At 39.6% G+C, this 25,217-nt stretch overlaps 1 protein-coding gene across 3 annotated transcripts in view; it reads right to left on the bottom strand.

Annotated features, from left to right (window-relative positions):
- Nucleotides 1-25,217, bottom strand: part of Sh2d4b (SH2 domain containing 4B) — a 93,256-nt gene that overhangs the window by 47,688 nt on the left and 20,351 nt on the right. For all 3 annotated transcript variants that reach the window (XM_033766214.1, XM_033766237.1, XM_010629539.1), the window contains 3 exons: nucleotides 15,332-15,491; nucleotides 14,108-14,255; nucleotides 4,294-4,441 (listed from right to left, as the gene is read on the bottom strand). In XM_033766214.1, coding sequence (XP_033622105.1) covers nucleotides 4,294-4,441; nucleotides 14,108-14,255; nucleotides 15,332-15,491 — 456 coding nt within the window. The remainder of the gene's footprint in view (nucleotides 1-4,293; nucleotides 4,442-14,107; nucleotides 14,256-15,331; nucleotides 15,492-25,217) is intronic.

Raw genomic sequence — 25,217 nt, 5'->3', positions numbered from 1 at the left:
AAAAAAAAAAAAAAAAAGGAAAGAAAAACAAACCAAAGGATAAAAGTTTCATTTTGGCTCATAATTTCAGAGGTTTCAGTCCATAGTTAAATGGCTCCATTATTTCTGGGCCTTTGGTGAAGCACAGCATCATGGCAGAGGCCATAGTCAAGAGAAACTGTCCATCCCATGATAGCCACAAGCACAGAGAGAGGTGGGGAAGCTGAGAACAAAATATCATCCCCAAGGTCATGCCTCCATGACCCACTCCCTTCAACTAGGGCCCTTCGACTAGGGCTTAACTTTCTATCTCCTCCCTATATGGTCTTAAAATTATGAATCTGTCAATGGATTAATCAGTGATAAAGCTGGATCTGTCATGAACCAATCACCAAGTCCTCCGTACATGGCCTTTTGGGACATTTTAGCTCTAAACCGTAACAGCTTCATGGTGCAAAAAAAATGTAAAATATAAAATAAAAGTTAAATTCGCAATTTAATCAATTCTTCATTTCACCCAACTTCTTTTTAGCCTACTTCTTTTCTAGAAGTTGATTATGTGCTGGATCATTTAGAATTTTTAAATTGTAATACAAAAGTAGATATTTATTGCATACACACCTTGCTGGAAGCCTAGTTATATCTATGAAGATGCCCAGAAATTAAGTATTGCAGGTCTACACTGAATTAATAGCTATTAGCTTAGAGGACATGGTAGAAAGAGTGAATTAAGGATCTCTGAAAAATCCTTTTCTTCAAAAGCAGTAAGAACTTTGGCAAATTGTCAGAATCAACTTTTTCATAATACTAGAAATTAACCAAAGGCTTATACAATCCAAGGAATCAAGAAATAAGGGCTCAGAACAAGAAAAGAAATTAATTACTAATCAGAAAAACTTCCCACAAAGAAATTCCAGGACTAGATGTATTTATTGGTGAATTCCACCCAACGTTAAAGAAAGAATTAATTCTAAGTCTTCATAAATCCTTTATAGAATGATAGAAGAGGAGTGAACACTTCCCAATGCTTTTTTGTGGCCAGTGTTACCCTGTTATCTCAACTAGACAAAAAAGGACCACAAGAAAATTACAGACTAATTTCTCTCATGAACACATATACAAAAATCCTCAGTAAAATACTAACACATTGAATTCTGGCAACATATAAAATGGATCATACACTATGGACAAGAGGGATTCATCCCAGGAATGCAAGATTGATTTAACATATGAAACTCAACTGTGGAGTAAAACATTTTAATAGAATAAAAAACAAAAATATAAAATCATCCCAATGGTTACTAACAAAACATTGACTACACCCAACAGCCTTTCATAATAAAACACACTAAGGAATCAAGGAACTCTTTCAGTCCACTAAACTTATATATGTAAAAATCCACAGCTAATATCTTTACTGGTGAAGGAAGGCTGAAAATTTTACCCTTAACCCAAGAACAAAGACTCTTGCTTTGGTGCTTTTATTCAACATCATATTGAAAATTGTGGTCAGAGGAGTTGACAAGAAAAGAAAAGTCACCCAGATTGAAAAGAAATAAGTAAAAGTATCTCTATTTGCACATGAAATTATCTTGCATGTAGAAAATCATAAGAAATACACAGAAAATCTATTGAAGCTAATAAATAAGTGTAGTAAGATTCAAGGTACAAGATCAATATACAAAAGTCAATTACATTTCCATGCACTATCAATAAACAATCCAAAAATGAAAATACAATATCAATTCCATTTACAATAGCATCAAAAATAATAAATAATTAGAGATACATTGCAACAAGCACAAAAGAACACTGGAAACTACAAAATATTATTTAAATTGTTTGAATAAAATTTAAATAAATGGAAAGGTATCCTGCATTCAAAAATGAAAAAACTAAATAGTGTTAAGATGACAGTATTCCTCAAATTGGTCTGCAAATTTAATGTGATTACTATCAAAATCTCAGCTAGAATTACTTCAGGAATCAACAATCTGATCCTCAAATACATATGGATATATAGGGTACCCAGAATGTCCAAAATAATCCTGAAAAAGAAGAGCAACTCTGGAGGTCTTATACTCTCAACTTCAAAATTTACTACAAAGCTAAAAAACTGTGTGATACTGACATAAGACAGAGGTAAGGATCTATAAAATAGAATTGAGAGTCCAGATGTAGACACTTACATTTTGTTAGATTGATCTCATAAGAGTGCCAAATCCTTGAAAAAAAATCATCTTTCCAAGTGGTGCTTGAACAACTGCATCAAGAAGGAGCCCTTTTTCACACAAAAGTTAACAGAATGGATCAAAGACCTAAATGTAAGAGCTGAAATTATCAGTATCTTAGAAGAAAGATAGAGGTAAGTCATTGTGAACTTGAATTAGGCTACTGGATTTTTAGATATGACATAAATCACAAGCAATAAAAGAAAAAATAGATAACTGATAATCAAAATTTTTAAAAAATATTTCAACACAATTCAAAGGATGGGAGAAAATATTTGAAAATCATATCTCTGATAAAAGATTAATATCCAGAATGTGTAGAGAACACTTATACATCAACAAAGTATTCAAAAATGGGCAAAGAGCTTGCGTAGCAATTTCCCCAAAGATAATATATATAAATGACCATTAAGCAAATGAACAGATGCTTTGTTTAATTAATCATTAGAAAAGAATACATCAAAACCAGAATAAGCTACCACTTCAGCACCTATTAGTTTGTCTGTAGTCAAAGACATGGGCAGTAACTGGTGTTGGTGACAACATGAAGGAGAAGCCCTCGTGAAGTAATGTGGATCTGTCACTGTGGAAAACAGCATTCAGTCCCTGAAATGTGAAACACAGTGTGTAACCCAGGATCTCCGCCTGTAGAGATGCACACAAGGCAATGGAAAATATGTTCATCATATAAAAACTTGCACATGAATGTTCATAGCAACATTGCTGTTAATAGCCCAAAAGGGAAACAACTTGAATGTCCATCAACTGCTAAACAAACAAAAAAAATGTAATATATGCATGAATTATAATATTCCTCAGCTGTAAAAAGAATGAAGTAATGATACACACCACAACATGGATGGATCTTTGCACTTCCTATATGAAAGAATCAGACACAAAAGACTACATAACATATCTTTGTGTTCATATGAAATACGCATGATGGGCAAATCCATCAAAGACAGGTTAGATTGGGGAGGGGTGACTGTCAGTTGTTACCAAGTTTCTTTTTGAGATGATGAAAATATTCCAGAATTAGATAATGGTGCTATTCTACAACTTTGGGGTTTTACTACAAAAAAAGGATAAATTTTATGATTACATGAATGACACATCAGTCTCTCAAAAGGGTCCACTCAGTGAATGAATCTGACATCTGAAAACCAGCCAACCAAAACCCATGCCCCCAGACCCTTTAACTCTTACCACCTGGGCTTGCATCCCCTTCCCTAATCTCAGGGGGCCAGATACCAGACACCTGGAGACAGCCCCTCCACCCCCGTGCCCAGGGATCATCCTAAACCAGGTTTAGGCCAATCCTAAACCTGGTTGTCACACCTTTCCTTAGGACAGCATGATAAATGCTCTTTCTTCCCCTTACTCCCTCTATCTCCTGAATGAACGTGATGCCTCACTATGTGGCCCTGTATGGTCTGTCACATCTCCTGTAAACACGTCTTCCTTCCTCTTTATTTTTTGTCTTTTCTTTTTCCCATTGGTTACACAGATTAGTGGGTTGTAGTCTTGCAGATTTGTACACACATGTAACATATTTGGATCATTTCCACCCCCATCACTCTCCTTGCCCCTTCTTCCTTTCTGAGTCAGTTCTGTGCCTGTGTGTCTTATCCTACCTGGCCACAACAAATCCTGGGCACCCGTCAAACTTGGTTCCACCTCCTCATTCCTGATTGACTTTTGATGCCTCTGATGCTCTCCACCCTGGGCCTCCATAATTCCTGTGCCATCAAATCCCTGTGTCTCTCTTGCACTCTGTCTGTTGAGGCTGTCCAACATAATGGCCAAGATACCTCATCTCGGGATCCCTGGGGCATGGCACAGAGCCAGGAATTATTGGAAGCTCAGGAAGTATAGCATTTCATTTTTTAAGGCAAGAAATCTCCAGAACAGGCATGGAACTCCTTGAGCATGGAGACCCTGCCCAAGGGTGCATGGTAGAATGCACTCACATTCTGCCCTGGGCAAAGACTTGTGTGTGAGTGAGTGGACTACAATTCTGGCAGCGGGAGCATCGGTGGCAAGACAAGGTTGGGATCCTCCCTGAGATGCAAGCTCTACTCACACTGCTCTTCCCATTCTCGCTGCTCATGCTCACTGCACTGGCTGTGCAGCTGAGCCTGCTTCAGGGTCCAGTACAGCTCCTTTGCCCTTTGCTCCTCCTGGAGGCGAATCTGTTCCTCTCCCCGCTTCCGCTCCTCTTCCTCTTTCCTCTAAAAAAACCATGAAGACAGAATAACATTAGGAGACCATAACCCCTCAGAATTAAAAAGTGCCCCTGTGATGCTACAGCAAGTGGAGGTTGAGCTGAATTTGGGCAGACTGGGCCAGCAGTGACCATGCCATTGTCATGCCCTACAGTGGTGGATGAAGATAGTCACACTTGGTCAGACTCAAATGGGTTAGAACTGGGGACATAGCTTAGTGGTAGAGCACTTGCCTAGGAGGTCCAAGGCCCTGGGGTTAATCCCAATTACTGGGGAAAAAAATCAAATGATTTGAAATATGTGGAGGAATCTGTAAACTCTAATGAGTATTCTGGGCCATTATTGGTCATGCTTCCATTAGGAGAGAAAAAGGAAGGCAGATAAGAGGAGGTGTCTGGCCTTCCTGGAGGCCACGCAGCAGGATGTGAGTGTGTCTTATTCTGGAGTCTAGGCAAGGTGTTTCTAAGAAAGTAGGTTCAGGGGCCCAATCTCACATTTGTCCCATCTTCAAGTTCTGAAAAGGTTGTACGTGTGCTTGTGCATTTACTTTTGTTTACATAGAAGTAACATGTTAATGTTAAGCATGCATCATGACCTTACAAAAGACTTTTAATGAAAAACTACCATCCTCAAAATTATTTCACCCAACTCAACCTCTTCACCGTCCTCCAATGCTCATAGACCACCATTTCCGACTATTTCAGTCCTTCCTTCCTGTGGCAATATTGATGAATGCTATGAATGCTATTAATCTTTTATTTATCAATTCTAAACATTAAATCAGTCCTTTCTATTTTGGTATATGAGTTTTTAGCACTTAAATTTCCCACAGAGATGAACATCCATACTTTTCCTCTCCTCATCCACACAATAACTTGCATCACAATCTGGATAAATCAATGATCATTGCCAATGCAGTTCACTGCAACGCTAAAAAAGGGTGTTATTTTCACCAATTCTAAAAGTACATTTTAAAACTTTTTAGCTTCCCAAAATGTGCATATATCTTATAACTTAGTTTGTTTTTTATAATAGACAATAGCTTTTTTCTTCTTAATGTTTTTATAATCAATGGCATTTTAAATTCAGTAAAATGTGGAAATATGCTGTCTTTTTCTTTCCATTTTTTTGTTTGTTTTTTCCTGGGTTAATTCTTCTTCTTATGTTGCAAGTTGGATATGAAATTTCATCAGATGTAGTAAATCCTTTCCTGGGTTTAACCAACTTGGCAACTTATTTCCTAATACTTCTAAGTCCTTACTTATCTGAAAATGTTGATATGCTATCTTCACCTATCATTACTAACTTAGCTGGGCACAGAATTTGATTAAAAATTCTTTTCCTGCAGAATGTTAGACTTTATTGACCTTGTTTTCTAGCATTCAGTGCTACCATTTTGATTCTCACTTTTCTGCACAGGGCATTAAGTTTTCTCTCCAGAAGCATTTAGGATGTCTTTGGTGCTGATGTTCTGAACTATTCTAAATGGGTTTTCTTTTCTTCACTGTGTTGGGCCTTCAGGACTTTCAGTCTAGAGTTCCGTGTTTGTCTGGTATAATATGTATTCTTTGCTTAGAATTTCTTTGATAATTTCTTTTCCTCTCATTTCTTTTTCTCTGTAGGACTCCTACTTGTCTTGAGATGTTCTTCCAAGTGTTTTCTCACTTCTTTCTTGTTTGCCATCTCTTGTCTTTGTCCTACTTCCTGGTTAATGTCCTGGTCTACTTTGGGATCTCGAATGTAAAGTTCTAGGGATCCTTTCTATAAAATTGTTCACAATCTTCTCTTCAAGGTGAACAGTCATCTCTGTCCTTCCTGAGTGCTGTCTGGTCACCATCATTCCAGGAGTCAGTGGGGGAGCAGGCTACAGGCAGGACTGCCCATAGATCTGAGCAAGAAGGGTCCCTGGCCCAGGCCCCATGCTTTGTAGGAACCCATACTTTGAAGTATCTCCTTGTAAATTTTTCCAGGCCCTCATAGGATGGGGAGGGGTGTGGCTGCAGGCAGTAGTATTATCCAGGTAAGTCACCTATGCCCAGTCTAAATCTCATATATCCTCTGGCCCCCATTTCCTCCCTGGCTTACTCCTATATGCAACAAGGTGACCAGATGCCTCAAGGAACTCCAGGATCCATATTCTTGGCACTGGCCTGGGGCCAGGTGCCCGGACGTCAGTTCTAGGAGGTAACCAACAAGCAGATAAATCTTGTTGGTCAGCATAGTATCTTTATCTTTATCACAAGATCACATGAGATTGGGTTGCAGAGTAAAGCTAACAGACTCTAATTGTTAATACAAAGACCGTGCAAAAAATTATTTGCCATAAGGTAAATTCTGGCTCTGTGCCTCACTGTTCCAAGTTCAGATCTTAATCTCCGTCTTTATTATTTGTCCTTCTTCTCCCTTCATTCTGCCTAATAAAGCCCTAAATCTTTCCTTTTTCAACTTCCCTCTTACTCTGGTCCATGGCATCACAGAGAGAGAGAGAGAGAGAGAGAGAGAGAGAGAGAGAGAGAGAGAGAGAACAACCAGAGTGTTTCCAATCACTCCATTTGTAAGTGGAAAAGCCCAAGTCAAAAAAGGGGATCAAGAGGGTAGGCCAAGGGCAAGATACAAGCCCATATGGGGCAGTGCCTCTTGGGAAACAAAGAAAAGAGAGCATATCAAGGAAAGGGAGTAGCAACTTGAGCTGAAGCTACTGAGGCTTCGTAAACATAAGGACACTGAAGCCACGCAGCAAGAGCTGCCTGTCAGGGCCCAGATGCAACCACAGCTCCTACTCCCTGCAGCGGATTAGGGGCACATGTACTTGCTAGGGCTGCCATAACACGGTACCACAAACGGTGGCTTAAGCAATAGAAAACTGTTCCCTCAAGACTGTAGAGACTACAAATCTGAAATCAAGATGCCCCTTCCCATTTCTGCAAAGCCTACCTCCCTGTTTCCTATATTATATTATTTTTCTCTTTATTAATACTTTGGGTTGCTCATATAAGGGAAACCATTAGATATTTAACTTCCCATGTCTTATTTACTTCATTTCTAGCATTACGGTCTCAAAGTGTACCCACTTTCCTACAAATGACAAAAGTTTATCTGTCTTTATGGGGACATATGAGGGCAGGAAGAAGAAGGGGGAGTAGAAATAATTAATATCTGATGTGTATATATGCCAATTACCCAAGACAAATAGAATTATTATGCATTGTAAACATATACCAGTAAAAAGAAACTAAAAAACAGATTAGGGTGAGTTTTAGTAAAAGAACACTACCTAAAACATTAACTAAATATGCATTACATATTCAGTTTCATTATACACACACACACACACACACACACACACACATATCTTACATACATTAAAAAAACAAGTGTTGTGGGGCTGGTTTCATCCTGAAGCCTGTTTCATCAGGAGATAAGAGGCCACCTCACTGTGTCCTCACATAATCTTTCCTCCGTATGAGTGTTGCCTATGTCCAAATTTCTTTCTTATAATGAACCCAGTCATATTGGTCCCAACCATCCTAAAGATTTCTTGTTATTGTACCATGTTTTCCTGAAAACAAGACCTAGTTGGAAATTAATCAGCCTTGAAAACTATAGATAAAAAATGCCAGCCCCAATCAGCCTATCCTTACCTTACCTGCCTTAAAAAGGAGCCACCAAGCAAGAGAATAGTGATGGCAGGTAAGGCAAGGATAGGCTGATTGGGGCTGGCATTTTTTTATCTCTAGTTTTCAAGGCTGATTAGTTTCCAGCTAGGTCTTATTTTCAGGGAAAGGGAGTAGTTACCCATATAAAGAGCTTATCTCCAAATAAAGTAACATTCTGAAGTACTGAGAGTTAGGACTTTAATACGTGTATTTAGGGGAAACCCAAATTCACCCTATAACAAGGAGGCTTTTCCCAAGAGAAGGGTCATGGCTGGTTACCGTGGATAAGCAGCACTTCATGACCCCAAATCACTATGTGGTGCTCCTACTCCTCCCCACTGTGATAAACTTAATGTAGACAGTAAGTGGTAAATAGCAGTGTCTGTTCACCCAGTTATCTTCACCTCCATCTGCAACATGCTTCTCTCTCAATGGAAAATGGCCATTTACTATGACAAAGGATGACAAAGAAAACACTTTGAAACTGCAAATAAACCAAATTGCATCTTTCTCATCAAAGTTTTGCTAAAATGACTCAACTGTCAGGGCCAAAATTGCCTAAAAATTCCCACTGTTGTTGCAACTATGGACTCCTTTGGTCAATCTGAGGTCACTGAAGAAAAGCTCATCTATTTCAGTTCAGCAGCCTAGAGACAGCTACGTGACCGCTCACATTCTACTGAGAAGTGAACTGCCTTGTTCCAAGCCCTCTGAGCTGTCCAGCTTATTCATCTGCCTTCTCCTGATAACCCATCAGTAATAACACACCACAGAAGTCCTCAGAGGCCTAGGCCCACCTCTCCCCAGTGGAAAGTGTCAAACAAGGCCTCATGGTGGTGTTCAACAAGCCCCAATACCGCCAGGATGGAAGGTTGTGGGAGACCTGGGAGAGGAGAGGGAGGGTCACAGGACCAGAGGGAGAGAGCAGGAGCCCTACTGAGCCCTGTTCTGTGATCTTGAACAAAAGAAGCTCACAGAGGCAGCCTTACATTAAGAAATCAAGGTGACGAGATGGAAATTATATCAAGATCCCATTTTTCTTCTAAACAAGACTTTTATGTACATGTATCGGATTCAAATGGCACCAGTCACAACAGAATGGTTTTTACAAGCAGATTTCCAGCTGTCTTTTGTAAGTTGAACTGTGGGATTACTAAGTAACCAAAGAAAGGCCATTTGTGCCATCATTCAGCCCTATATCTAAGTCAGGTACTCTGTTCTCAAAGGAGCTGCTTCAGAAATTCACAGCAAAATAGCCATTAATATTCCTTCCCTACTAAGTATGATCACTATGGCACCCCATGTTCCTGACACTGAACTTTATCACAAGGATGCCATCTTCACAAACTGCAAAGAAGACAAAGACCATCTGGCCTTACCACACCATCCACGTTTTCTTTCCCATGTTGCTTGGATCTATAGCCTCACTAGTTTCTGCATTCCTACAGGTGTGTACCAAATGCACTCCTCGCTTCCCTCTAAAAACAGCACACTCTGCTCCTGCATGAAACATCTCCCTTTCTCTCACCCACTGACTTCTCTCTCTCCCCCCAGCAACATAGTCAATAAATCTTCCTTTCCTTGCTCTGGTCTTGGCAAATTCTCTTACCACCCATGTTACCAGTCAGGGAAAAACAATCTCACATGGCATATCGCTGTGAAAAGAATGCACAAAATGAAGAGATTTTGAAAAAAATTTTGAGTATTGAGATGGACAATTTATTTAGATGTTTATATAATTTATAAATAGTTATCCCACCAGAAATTGTTGCTATGGCTTTATGTATTTTATAAAGTACAAACAAGAAGAAAACATAACTTTAGGAGCGTAGCTACCATTTGGTAGGAGGCAAAGAAAAAAGATGGAAATGTGGAATTTTAGTAGTAAAATATATATACTGAACCCAAGGGGGCACTGAGCTACCCACCCCCCTCCAAATGTTTTTATTCCTTTATTTTGAGATAGGTTCTCTTGATATGTTGTCCAGGCTGTCCTCAAACTTGTGTTTCTCCTGCCTCATCCTCCAAAGTAGGTGGGATTACAGTCACGCACCACACCACCCTTGGCATCATTTTTTAAATATAAAACAAATGTGGAAAACATTGATGCTTTTGAATTTGTGAGTCAGATAGTTGTTATTTTCTATGTTTTTGGATATTTATATCTTATTAAACATTTATTTAAATTTTTGTAAAAAAGTGTTTTAATTAGAAATGTTTTAAAAGTTACAGTACTTTCTCTTCCATAGATCAAAGCTAGTCTCAAAGTCAGCACAGACACAAAGAGAGGAGGAATAAATCCCAACTCTCACAGAAGGGACTGACTAGGAATTTGTCTCCAGCCACATATAAACCATCCCAGAAACATTTTCAAATAATATTTCTATCTGTGTTTTAGTGACCTGCTGGAATGAAGAACTTGTTGTAGCAAAGGGGAAGAGCTTTAAAGACAAATTTAACAAGAAATACCCCAGCTCACACACCTGGGCCAACCAACTAGAATCTTTGATCTGCTGTCCCTGAACGCTCTCTGGGGCCCTCAGACTCACTGGTATTTCTGAGGCTCTTCAACATGAAGACAAACCAAATCAGGATGACTATTTCTACTAAAGAAGAAACATTACATTTAACAAATTAATTTTTAAAACACAAACAAACACATCGTAGCTATAACTTTCTTTGGAAATAACAAAAAAAGACTGCATTGGAATCCCCTAGTGACCTGAGAACCTAGCTAGATGGCCTTGCTGACCCCTCCACCACCCTGGGCACCAAGAACCCCATGATTTATCACCCCTTCTATCACCAAGGCTCTCAAGGAGACCCATCAATCAGAAGATCTCCACCAGTAACTGGATCCCTCCATCATCTTCTTATGAACTGGGCCAAGAACAGTTGCCTGAACTCTCCTTGGTCACCTAGGGCTCAGCCCCCTGGGGGGAATAGAGACCAAGATGAAAGAAGTGAGTATTGCTGTTGAGTCATAAAAAGAAGTAGAGTTCTTCCCCAGCAGTCTAATCATATGCAAAATCCAAATAAATCTCTCTCCATTGTATATTAGTTTGAACATATGATTACAGAATTATTGTTAATTTTGGTGGGGGTAGCTATTGTGACTCCACAGGACAATGTCCATATTCATAGGAGAGGTGTGCTAAAGTTCTTAGGGTTTTACCAGAGGTCTGAAAATTGAGGCTCCTAGACCAAATCTGGCCTCCCTCTATTTTTTTAAATGAAGCCTTATTAGAGCACAGCCCCGTGTTTTGTTTACATATTATCTTTAGCTGCAATTACGATAGGAGGCCACTGGCCTAGATAGTATGGCCCCAAAGCCTAAGATATTTACCTGGCCCTTTACAAAAACTGATCTGTAGAACTATCTTCCAAACTGTCCCACAAAACAATAATGGCACATAGATAGAAGATAGATAAACTGACTGTATATGTGTGTACATATATAGTAAATATACATGCATACATACATATGAGAAAGAGGGTACATTTCTATAAAATATTAATAAATTTTACATTCAAGTGGAAAATATAAATATTAATTATATCTTTCTTTCATGTTCTTTGCATATTTGAATTTGTTTAAATAAAATAAAACATTTTAAGAGTAAATACTGCTTTATTTAAAAACTCAAGATAATCTCCCCTCAAAAGTCACAAATTATGGGAAGTTAAAGAGATCAACAACTATATACATATATGTATATCAACAATTGTAATAGTCGTAAACTAATGGGGACAATCTCATTCAAAATTGCAATGAACAACCTTAATCCTAAGGGTTAATTAAAAATAGAACTGCAGAATACCCAAAGTAAATAAATTTTACCAAGATCCAAAACATACAAGTACATAATTATATATAAATTATTGAGGATGTTCAGCATTAGGTGACCAGTACATTTTACAGATATTTAATAAAAATTTAACAAAGACAAAAATCTTTGGATAACAGAAGAAATATATCACATTCCTGAAGAAGAAAATTCAACAATCCAATATTGTAAACAAAAGTGTCAATTTGTTATAAACACAGATATCACATTGAATCAATACCAGTGAAAATCACTGTGGGTTTTGTTGTTGAGGGGAAGGATAGTGATAAAATAAATCAAAAGTTCCCTGTTAGAAAAAAATGGGTAGATTAACCAAGGACATTTTGAAAATGAAGAGCAATGGTAGGTTTCTTATCTTAATACATCCAAAAAATATTTTAAAGCTACAATAATTAAACAGTTAAGTGTAGCTTAGGAACAATAAGTCAGAGAAGATAAATGAAATCTAGAACTAAGTAAAAAGTAAAACTCCATTCAAGGCAGCAAGTCCAACAGAAAAGAAGATAGATTCAATAATAAATGATACTGGAATAACTTGCTAATCATTTGGAACAAATACAAAACCAGAGCCTTATTTCATAACATTCTGCAAGATGAAAAAGGAAATAAAATCATGAAAGATATATAAAAAATGTAGATTAATATTTTATAAGCTCATGGTGACACAGATATTTCTGAGCATGGAACAAATAATAATATAGAAAAAGAGTCATAGATTTGGTGAGTAAAAATTTTAAGCTTCTGTACACTGAAGATACTATAACCAAAAGTAAGGAAAAAACAATAACAAAGAAGAAAACCCAGTGTCTTTACTATCTAATCATTATGAGGGATGGAGTGGTTTCAAACGGGCAAATGCCACAAATATACTGACAATTCCTGCCCAACCAAACACTAGCATGGCCAAGGGTGACTCCAGTCCCTGTCAAAGTGCCTGCCTGAGAAAGCTCAATGCTACCAGAAGAAAGTACTGTTTTCCTAACCAGCACCTAATGATGGGCCCTGACTGCCTTTTTTGGAGCATTTACTAGAAAGAGCTTACAATTCTGACTATGTGTCTCTTACAACTCAGAAGCATCTCTCTCAAGGACTGGAAAGTCATTCCTTTGAAATGTCCTCATCAGGAAAGCAAAACCCTTCATTTCCCAGGCTCTGAAAGAGGCAGAGTCTAAAATTCAGTAACTACCAGCCAGAGACACAGCTGCCAGATGGTATTTACACTGAACATCCCTTTGCATTTTCTCTAAATCACTGAGAATCTATTCTTCCCTCTCCCTCATTCACCCATTCCAACACTCAGATCTCTTCTGCACAACCTGGAGGGGGAACTCAGCTCTCTCTCCACTTCCAGTAGTTACTGGGGGGCATCTGTTTTCATTGCTTTAACTAATATCTGGCTGTATTTGTCTTTGACAATGCAACTCAAAAAGTAATGTAAGGTTGTGATTTAGCATGATTATCTTTTTTTCTGTTGTTCTATATTTTCTTTGTCTTTTATCCAATAAAATGTATTGATCCTATAGCAAAACAAACAAGCAAAAAAAAAAAAAGCTAAAAATAACTCAGAATGAAGAGCATGGAAAAAAGTGTCCACAAGCAATTTAAACTGCCTACCAAAGATCAGTGAAGTTTCTCTCCTGATTCTGACATCTTCCAGAACAAGCAGACATGAAAGAGTATCAACAATTCCCTATTCTGGGCCCCAAAATGTACATATATCATCTTACTAAATCCTCATTAAAAACTCGAGTAGAGTGTTCTTCTTATCCAAATATTAGAAGAAGGAAAGTGGTGGCTCCGAGAAGTTGGACTAGCTTCCTAGCGTCACAAAGTGGTAAGCAGTTGAGGAGGAACAAGTTACCACATTCCAGGCCTCATTCCAGGACCTTTGGCGTAAGATACGGAAGGCCCAAGTTGTAGTCCTGACTCTGTACCCAACACTGTTACCTGTAACCCTGGTGGTTCTCTTCCCCTCTTTGACCCTCAGTTTCTTCACATATACATTAGGAAGTGCATGGGCCCAAAAGGTATGTCAAGTTTTTTCCTGCTCAGACGTGCCAGATTTCTGTTCTCAGTAAGCAGCCTGTGACAACTCGAGGCTAAGCCAGAGGTCATCCCCAATAACTGAAGCAGACACCCACACACCAGTGACCCACGCCCTGCCCCACCTTGAATTCCTCATGAATATGTTGCTCCAAGATTTTGGTAGCCTTGCGGTCCTCCATCTCTACCTTCCACTTTTCTGCCAGGATTCGGGCTTTTTCATTGGCCAGAGCATCCCGGAACTTCTTAGTGATCTCTGCTTCCTTCTGCTTCCTTTCAAGAGAACACCAGCAAGAATCAGCCTGAGTGAAAGCCTGAAGGACCCCGTCACAGTGGACTTCAGATAACAGCAATGAGAAATCTTTCTTGGGTCTATGGAATGGACCCAATTCAACACTGGCAAAGGCTGGAAGAAATAGGCACTGTCACATAGTGGGCGTCACCCAGCCAAATCATTCTCGGAGCCCCCAAAACCAGACTTAGAAATCCCACATCTCACTCAACTATACAAAGGGGTATGCAGGAAATGTTCAGCAGATTTTTATAGCAGAAAATGGCTAGCAACTTAAATTTTTATCAATAGCACAAATAAGCTGGGTTTCCCACTTAATAGAATATTATATAATAATCTTAAATAGTGATTTGGATTTGTTTTCATCAATTTGTCAAAATGTGAATAAAACACTTTGCAAAGCATGTATCACCTAAACGCTCACTGTAGTTTTCTTAGGTGATGGATGTTGATTGTTGTCTAATTTATTCTGTATATTTATTTGGTGTTGTTTATATTTTTTACATGTTTTTACAATTTTAACTGTTAAAGCTCCATCACTCAAAATTGGGATGGAGGGGTTGGAGTCAACTGCCTATGGAATTCCATGTTAGGTGGAAATGTTAGCTGTTTATAAAAGGAGGATGACTCCAAACCTCGCCCAGGACTCACCTGTCCTTTGCAGGTGAGAAACATGGGCAATAGGAACAAGCAAAGAACAGAACAGAATCCAAATTGCTTTCCTGTCCCCACGAAAGCCAAGAGAAGGCAAAGGAAATGCACATGGCATACATATCTAGGTGGTTCCACTCTGCCGGTATGCAGGAAGGAGCTGTTCGGCCCACACCACTGATATGAAAGCGCAGGCCTAGGTCAGCTAACTGCTAGCTAGTAAAGCCAGGATTTGAACCAACCAGGTTACTGGACACAGGACTGCAATGCTTTGGTCGCCTGCTCTTAGCAGAGCTCAACTGACTGACACTTCCTGCCTCCCTCCCACCCATTCTCTCTGGTCCTATGCTTGAACCCACCCCAGGGCTCAGGCCCCTCACACCCCTCGTGCCCACGTCCCCCTCACCAGAGCTCCTCAGCCTCCCTCTGCGCCTGCAGCCGTGCCCTCTCAGCGATCAGCTCCTCTGAGATCTCTTCATAAGGCTTGTCACCAGGGCCTTCTCCCATGACCCAGACCCAGACCTCGCCATCTGCTCCCAGGAGCCACTGGATGTGCCTGGTGCTGGCTGCCACACAATAGGAGGAAGAATCATAGAAGAAATAGAAACATGTCTGATTTCTAGTCAGTAAGGGATGGTTTAAACTGGCCCGTGCACACAGCCATCACATCACTCAGCCATCATCCACCAAAGGAGCCAAGGGAGAGGCGACCTGAGGGCTCCTCTGTATCCCATCCCTCCCTTCCCTCTAGGGAGGAGTACGATAGCCCAGCCAGTCTGCCGGGGTACAGTCCAGGGCCAAAACTGGCATCTGAGACTGAGCCCTCTTGAGCTCCTTGTCTGAGAGGGTACCAAGTACCAGGGCAGCACTCACTGTTGGAAGGTACTTGTGTCACACCTGGGCTGAAGCACTTAGTGGCTGGGACCCTTCTCTGAACATTTTCCTGCGTCCACTGCTAGAAAGAGAACCAGAGATGGTGGATTGCAAGAGGAAGTATTCTGGCGCCTGAGTCTCAGTGATCTGTATCAGACTGTCATGTGAGCAAGAAATAAATCTATGCTAGATCCAGCCACTGAGATTTCTCAGTTTGCCTATTACAACAAATTCCACTAATTACCGTGAATAAAATAGAAATCTGTCTTAAAAACAGGCTGCAGCTGAAACAAATATAAGCTCCTTGCTACTGCCTTAGCAGTCGGGTGGTGAGAAATATTTAGTGGGCTGTGACTGGAGACCCATGTAATGCAGGAGCAAAGCATTTGGTAAACATGTCAAACACGATCACCTAAAAGGCAGGTCCCCATGCTTCCTGAACTTGTCATTCTAAGGGAAGAATTTGGAGCACAAATCCTTAGTAATGTGTATTGGTTGCTAGTGGCTGTGTTTGGCAAAATGTTAAAGAAATGAGTTCATAGAACAATTCAGTGTTTTGAAACTAGAAATGAAAAAGAAGAGAGACAATACAGAAATGTTGGGCTCCGTACGGTTGGAAAAAAACATCTAATATTCTTCTAGGGCCCAAATTGAAGAGACAGGACGATTAAAGGTTCCTCATGACAGACCCCAAGCAAATTTCTTGGGTGAATAAAATAACCTAGGACACAAAGCATTACGGTGGTTATAAGAATGTGCTGCACTAACTCCCAACTTGAGGGGCATAAGTAACCAACCTCTCCAGCCCCAGTGAGGCAGGAGGTAGCTTAAAGATAGCTATAGAGAGAAGGAAAAATTGCCTTGGAGCCTGCTTTCTGGGCTAGATCCACCTTTTTTTGAGTTAAACTTTAACCCAGGCCTGAGATTTCCAGGTCTACCTACAATGGAAGACAGTAACCACGTAACTCGTTATACACAGTAAATCTCTGAGCATCTTCCCGGGGGTCTTCAGCAACTCTTGGCCAACCTCAGCCCTAATTATCATGTTATTGACTATGTAGTTTTGGCCCCACTCCCATGGGCTTTAAATATGATGAAAGTTCCACTGAGGGCTGTGAGAGACTGCTTGGGCCTGCATAAGATGGCTGCCCTCAACCTTAGCCTTTGCCTCGGTGGAAAAATCCCACTAGACTACGTACGTGACTTTTGGCAGGTTTAGCCCCTGGGCAAACAGGAAATCTTACAGAAAAAATAGCCCTTTGTGCTAACCACAGGGTCACGGGATCTGGAGCAGGAAGCAGGTGGTATTTCCCTGTCCTACTTGCCCCTAGGGATTGTGAAGTTAAAGATTGCATAGGGTTAATTGTTGATGTACACCTTCCCACTTACCCCTCCCCACATTTGGTAAAATACTGATTGCTGTATGCTGCTAAGTGCTTTGTCCCTTTATGGTTAAATGCTTGAATGACTCATGTGATTGGTAGAAGATTTGTTTGAACTGTCCAATAAGCTTGCTGAACCTTCCCCCTGGGATAACAGTATATAATCGTTTTGCTGAGCCAATAAAGCGCCTTTGATCAGAAACCAGACTTGGGCCGTGTACTCTAACTTCTTAAAGATTTCCTCCACAGACATTCAAGATCGGATCGGCCTCTGATGACCCACGAATAAGAGGCGGCTCTCACCTCCTATTCCCCGCGGGACGGGGTCCCCCCAGAGAGCCGCAGAGGGCCATGAAAGTTCAAAAATTCCACTGCCCAATGGAGAAGCAGAGCCAAACCACTTATTGGCAAAGGCAAAACTTAGGCCAACCCTCAGTCCCACCCCAAATCCTGAGGTTTAAAACCCTCAGGACCAGGCCCCCTCAGGGCCATGTGCTCTTCTCACTTACCTGCTCCCACCCCAACCTGTATAATTTCATTTTTGATGAATCTTTGATGCTGCTGTTCCTTTTTTGGTGTCCTGCTCAAATCTTTGTCGAGGACACCAGGAATCTGTGAATAAGACTCCTGATCTGATAACACTGGGACCCTTGTGTTTACCAAAGGCCATGTTTCCCAGAAGTTGCCCAGCTTCCAACATGCCACACTCATTCCTGGGAGACCCCCATCTCCTTGCAGAACCTCCTTTGCACAGCATGGCTGCCTAGAACACATCTTCCAAACCTCCCTTCTCTCTCCTTCACTCAAGGTCAACCTGGCATTTCAGCCTCCTCTATTCTCCTGCTCTCTTTCTCACACAGGCACTGCCCTTAATTAATCCCTTTCGTGATAAATCCCACCCTGGCCTCTGCTCTTCAGAGAAGCCAGCCTGACCAAGAACCTTAAAATTGTGATCTCTAGCCAGAGATTTAGTTCAGTGGTGCTGTCACTTGCCTTGTAAGCACAAGGTCCTGAGTTCAATCCCTAGTACCAAAAAAAAAACAAAAAAACAAAAAAACAAAACACCAAAAAGTGTGATCTCTCACAGTTTTACAAAGAACCTCAAGGTAGATGTTCTACAGGTGAAAGGAAGATGTATAGGAATAAAGAGTCAAAGACATGTGAATGTCAGACAACATATAGAAAAGACTTTTGGAACTTATTCCTGGGACATGGAAGCAAATAGATGAGAAACCTCCTAAATTTTTGAGTCTGTACTAAAAAGTGTTAGATTGTTGAAGACTCAAGAAAACCTTTGGATACCTACCTGCTATCAGCAGGAGGCAGGTTACAAGGCTACCTTGATCCAAGGAAGGCCAGTCCAGGGAAGGTTCACTTCAGGGAAGGCCAAAGGGGATCATGACCAAGGAGGAGCCAAGGCAGGAACTCCTCAGAACCTTGCCCACCAGGCTTCAAGCTGCTACAAACTGTGTGTCTTACAGTCCTCTTTGTCCAAGTGCCCTTAGAGATGCCTGGCCCTGGTCCAGTACTATATACTGTAGCTTAAGGGTGAGGAATTGTTCAAATGTCTTGTGTTTATAGTATATTCAGACTAATGCAAAACCTTAAAGACCATAGACTTTGAGCTCAGTGGCTTACTGCCTTGAAGGAGTAGTATTTCATGCAAGGAAGAATAAAGTATGTAAATTATTAGGATGACAATCTTTGACATTGGCAATGCTATGTCCACTAGACATAGTCCTCTTCTCGAGCCCACCAATGGCTACAGTTGCCCTCCAGGTCCTTCCAGTCCCATGGCACCTTATGCTTGACTTCTAATCCATGGACTATCAAGGGAAATGATTGGTGCCACTTCCAGGTTGAAGCTGTTAACAGTGGACAAACCTTCCCACATTTTCTCTCTTGTCCACCCTTCTGGAAATAAATAACACCAAAATGACAGAATCTCAAAGAAATAAAGCAGCTGATCCATGAGTCAGTATCTGAAAGAAAGTACACAGAAGTGCTACCCAACCAACACCAAACTGTGATGTAATCAAGAAATAAACCATTTTTGTATTAATCCACTGAAATTTCAGGATTCGTCTATTGCACATGGCAGCATTAATTCCCCTAATATAGGAAGGCACTGGGTTTTTTGATATATTAAAAGCAATATAATAATAGAGAAACCGGGTTAATTGTTATACAGGAAGGCAACTGCTACTAGAATTATGAAACCTGTTAGGGAATTGATCATGTTAAAGTGTGCTGTGACGCCACCATCACAGGCTGCATTTTTCTGGTACTTCTTGGCTCCTAAAATGATCTCATGCTCTTATCTTTAGTTTCCCTCCCACCAAGGCCACAGTGGTCCAGAGAAGTTGAAACCTGTGTCTGCAGGGCTGGACCCATAAAAAGCAACCTGGCCTGTGATAGGTTAAAAGTAGCTCACTCCTCATAAATAATCAATAGCCCGGCCCAAAACTGATAAAAGGACCTTCCTTTCTTTGTTCTTCTCTCTCCTTCTGCTTCTTCTTCTTCCTCTCTCCTTCTGCTCTCTGCTCTCTGCTCTCTCTGTCTCTGCTCTTTCTGTCTGCTCTATCTCTCTCCTCCCACCCCTTGAATAAAATCTCCAGTCGGACCTCTCGGTGTGTGTGTGGCCTAGTTGTTGAGTGTCACTGTTCCCTTACAAAACCTGTCCATTAATAGTGGGGGAGAGTAAGTAGTAAGAGGCTCGCTACACCTGCAAAGTAAGTAAAGTGAACAGAGTCTTATGGTTTGGATCTGGAATGTTCCACGAAGGCTCAATCTGTTGAAGGCTTGGTCCCCAGCTGTTAGTGCTGTCAGGCTATGGTAGAGACTTCAGGAAGTGGAGCCTGGTTGGAGGAGGTGGGTCACTGGCAACGTGCCTTTGAAAGAGACATTTTGTCCTTGGATACTGCCTCTCTCTCTCTCTGCTGCCTGGCTACCATCTGGTGAGTAGCTTTCCTCCACCACTGCTCTCCACTATGATGTCCTGCCTTCCATGGTCCAGAAACGGCACAGCTGGCTGACCATGGACTGAAACTTCCAAAACTATGAACCAAAATAAACCTTTCCTTCTTTAAATTGTTTTTCTTGGGTATTTTGTGACAGAAATCAAATCTGACTAACAGAGAGAGGACAATAAAAAAAGTACAGCTAAACAGCAAACATTGTCAATTTCTACCTACTCTCTACTCCAGGCCACCTTCCTCCTTCTCCATAGAACCCCTGTTGTTTGGGGAATAGCAAGAAATTCTTACATTCACAAAAGCTGAGTTTCTATCCCATAATAAAAGGACAAATAACAATCATCTAAATTGACCATGTAATATTATTCTCATTGGCAAGTAATGGAACCAGGAGTGACTAGATATCCCTGTTTTTGACAAAAGCGATACAAGCAAAAGCCTCCATGAAGGGCACTCCCTAGGCATAGAAAAAGTGAAGCTGCTTAAGAGAAATCCATTCATTCCTATCTCTTTTATCCCACTTTCTTTTCCTCTGTGGAATGAGGAAGTAAGGCTCCAAGTTGCTGGAAGACTTCTACAAGCAATAGATGGGGAAGCTGAAAGACTATAAAAGACGTATCCTGAAAGATCTTGTTAACAACTGAACTAAACCACCCATTGAAAGATATTGGCAGAGTTCTTGCCATTTGAGAAAAACAAGAAACTTTCAAAAATACAGTTCTGCAGTTATTAAATGAAAGGAGATAATATAAATATGAAAGATTCGTTTAACTGGGCTAGTATTAGTTCTGTAATTTGTTTTCTCTGGTCAAACACATACCTAACTGATATAGAAAATAAACACAAGAGCCAGGGATTTAGCTCACTGGTTCTGCTACCTGCTTCACAAGCTCAAGTTCCCGAGTTCAATCCCTGGTACAAAAAAAAAAAAAAGAAAACAAACACAAGTCTTAAGTACATTTGTTAATACATTAAATGTGATCAGAATGAATTTTATTTAAAAATCTGAGACTGTTAGGTACAATTTAAAATAAAACACCGTTGTGCATTTAAAAAAAAAAACATATTTTTAAGGGCTGGGTATTTAGCTCACTGGCACTGGCATCTGCCTCGCAAGTGCAAGGTTGTGAGTTTGATCCCCAGTACAAAAAAAAAATTAAACAAATACAAAAAAATGGAAGCAACAACAGACTGTTCAAAAACAAGCAAAAAGGGAGCAAAACCTGTACTATCACTCAAAGTAAAACTCAAGGACAAATGTATTAAACAAGACAAAATAATACTGTGTGATAACAAAAGAAGCAAGCCACAAAGAAAATAGAACAGTCATAAAACTCTACACAGCAAGCAATATAACAGTCAACTACATAAAACAAAAACTCTGAGAAAACAAAAAGAATTTGAAAATATATATATATATTCATGAAGGGGGTGCTAAGTCTATTTCAGAAGTCAGTGTGTCAAACACATTTTTTAAAAATAACAATATAGAGGATTTAGATAATATAGTAAAAATTACTAAATATTTACAGATTCTTAGTCCATTAATATAGAGTATGTTTTTCTCTATGAGAAAAACTTATAGGCCATATTTCCTAATAATAATCCAAAACTTACAAATCAATGGGGAAAATAGTCATTAAAAAATATTAACTGTTCTATAATCAAGGATATATCCTCCAGACAACCTGACAATCTCAGGAGAAATTGGCATTGAAATTGCATATTATCTGGGGTAGAAAATATAGCAAGAAATATGCACACAACTCATTGTTACCTTAAAATAAAACATCGATTTGAAGTGTTTCATTTTGATGCCCTTGTGAAGATATTCCTCTGTTCTCCAAATACATAACAAAAATGCATGCGAAATAACAAGAAAAAATATAGAGGGACACAAGAAGTACTTCAATCATATCTTTACACTATGCTGTGGTATGAAGGAATCTCCAGCCTGCTTGTCTCCTGTGTCCCAGAGCAAATGGTGGTCACCAGAAACCTGACTCCTCACAGCTTAAAGAATCTCAAATACTCTCCAAGTGAGGGCCATGCTGAAGCAAGGTGCAAGTAATGTGTTTGGCAGAGTCAGTGAAAGGCAAGTGGGAGAAAGAGGAAGACCCAAGCACACTGGCTACCATTGCCCTGAATTTTTTCCCCAAATGAGATGGGAAAGCACTGAAATTGGAAAGTGGGGAAAGTGATATAAGCTCATTTGTGTCTCAGAATGTTCACTTTGCCAGTTTTGCCCATTTTGTAGGAAACAGATGTAGTCAGGGTCAAGGATGGGGAAAAGGGAGAAAAAGCTGATTATAGTCCAGGTGAAAGACAATCGTGTCTTAGACTAGTGATACTGAAGGCATTAAGTGATAAGAACTAGGATACAGTCTGAAGGAAAGAGCAAAATTTGCTTAAATTGTGTCTGTAGTTTGTGAAGAAAAAAAAAAACCAAAATCCCAAAATTTTAGCTTAAGCAACTAAATGATCATATTACTAAAATGGGTAACATGGAGGAAAGAGGGTGGAGAAATCGATGTTTCTATTTTGCCCAAACTAAGTTTGAGATGCTTATCAAACATCCAACAGGTAATTGAGTAAAATCAAGTTCAAGAGAGATGTTGGGATTAAAAATAAAATGTTGGAGTCATCACTATACAGATAATATTTTCAGCCAAGACAATGGATTAGATAACTGAAAAAAGACGTCCAAAGATGGCACTCCAGGACATTCCAACACTTCAGAAAGAGGAGGATACCAAAGAAGTCTAGGACAAATAGGCCTGTGATGCAGAACAGCCAAAAGAGGGTTGTGCCTCAAAGCCCAAAAGGGGAAAAATTCCAGGAAGCAAGAAAGGACCAAGAATGGGCCACTGAATTCCATCTGCTCTTATGTAGTATGATAAAGCTGATAATGGGCCACTAGATTCCATCTACTAATGAGTGGATGGGACAAGAACTGAGAATGGACCGCTAGACTAGGCAACACGGAAGTCACCCATGTCTTGAGAAGGGCAGTTTCATAAGTCAGTGAAAAGCTGTACTTGGAAACCTGGATATTTTTAGACAGAAATACAAAAGCACATCATTATGACTTTGAGGAAGAAAAGAACTACACGAGATAAAAAGAATAAGTTATGAAAGCAATGTTGATAAATCTGTGTGAAGATTCAAGTTTATAATTTCTACACACAAAAAAATTACCATAAAGACAATTAAAAGTCAAGCAATTGGCCCAGGATTTAGCTCAGTGGCACCACGCCTACCTCGCAAACTCGAGGTCATGAGTTTGATCCCTGGTACCAAAAAAAAACAAAAAACAAAAAATTCAAGCAACCAACTGAGAGAAGATACATATAAACATAAAAACTTTACAACAATTGATAAACATAATAACAACTAACATTTAAGAAGGCTAATCGGCTAACTGCAGTATATTTTATACATAATAAGTTTAATAACTCTATGGCAAAAATAAGCCCCATAAAACACAATTTGATGATGATTTTTCTCATTTATCCCAAGGATGACATGTGGATTGTACTAGACTAGAAACATTGTAGAGGAGTGAATTCATTACATACAAGGTATGATAAAAATATATAGTGAATATTTAAATAACAATTTTTAATTTACTACAGTACCATTAATTACCCTCTAAATCACCCCTCCAGCTTAGAACACACTTATCCCATCATTTTTGCCACATTCCAAAGCAGTTCTGGAAATCCCCTGTCATGAAAGTCTGTTTGGCTGCCTCAATATCCTAAATTAATTCAAAACATTTACAGCAATATCTGTCAAATCAAAAAATTAGTGTGTATCCTTATCTACCTCATTCACTGAATCTGGCATCTTGCAATTTCTGCTTCTTCCCCAAAGTCAAAGTGACTATGAAAGATAAAGAGAGGCTAAGGCTGAAGGATTGCCACAAGTTCAAGGCTAGCCAGGCATACATGCTGAGTTCAAGGCCAGCCTGAACTACATAGCAAGACCGTGGAAAACAAGTATTTTTAATGAATTCAGGAGACTGAGGCAGCCACAATGGCACAATTACAGACACTCACATAAGAGGACTTCCAGAACTACTTCAGAAAGTGACAAGATTGGTAAGTGTGCTGCAAGTGAGGGAAAGTATTTTGAGGGGGATTAATGGCAATATACCCTTCCCTGTAGTAATTTTTTTGTTTGTACTAGGGATTGAACTCAGGACCTTGCACTTTTGAGGCAAATATGGTGCTACTGAGCTAAATCCTGGGTCCTGTAATTTTTTTTTTTTTTTTTTTTTTGTACCAGGGATCGAACTTGGGACCTTACACTTGCAAGGCAGGTGACAGAACCACTGAATAATTTCTTAAATTTAAACATTTACCATAGTTTTTGAGGACAATCATTATCAAATAATGTACTCTCTTCCTCTCTCTTTTTGTAGGGGGGTACCAGGGATCAAACTTGGGTCCTTGTGTTTGCAAGGCAGGAGGTGGAACCACTGAGCTGAATCTCCGGCCAAATAATGTACTCTCTAGACACCTTTACATTCTGAAAAACATTGAGTATTTCAAAGAAAGCTTTTGTTTATGTGAGTTATATCTACCAATATTTACTATAGTCAAAGGTAAAATTGAGAAGATTTTAAATACCATTTTTATTTTTATTTTTAAGAGGAAATACTTTTTTTTTTTTTCGTACCGGGGATTGAACTTGGGTCCTTGTGCTTGCAAGGCAGGACACCGAACCCCTGGGCTAAATCCCCGGCCCAGAAATACTTATTTTTTAAAAAATGGTAAACCCATTAAATAAGTAATATGTATATAATATTTTTATGTAAAATGACTACATGTTCTAAAACAAAAAATTACAACAGAAAAGTTAAGAGGAAAGCTCCATTTGATCTGGGCACTGATTATTTTGTATATAAATCCAAAGCACAGGTAAGAAAAGCAAAAATAGACACATGGCGTTATGCTAAACTGAAACACTTCTGTACGGCCTAAGAAACAACAATGAAGAAATAGCCTATGAAAGGAGGAAAAATACTTCCAAAACATACATCTGATAAGGGGTTGAT

This window comes from Fukomys damarensis, unplaced genomic scaffold, assembly GCF_012274545.1.
Source record: "Fukomys damarensis isolate Sample0158 unplaced genomic scaffold, DMR_v1.0_HiC HiC_scaffold_1, whole genome shotgun sequence".
Taxonomy (NCBI): Eukaryota; Metazoa; Chordata; class Mammalia; order Rodentia; family Bathyergidae; genus Fukomys; species Fukomys damarensis.
Note: the sequence above shows the minus strand (reverse complement) of the source record. Positions and strands in the feature narration are given on the sequence as shown.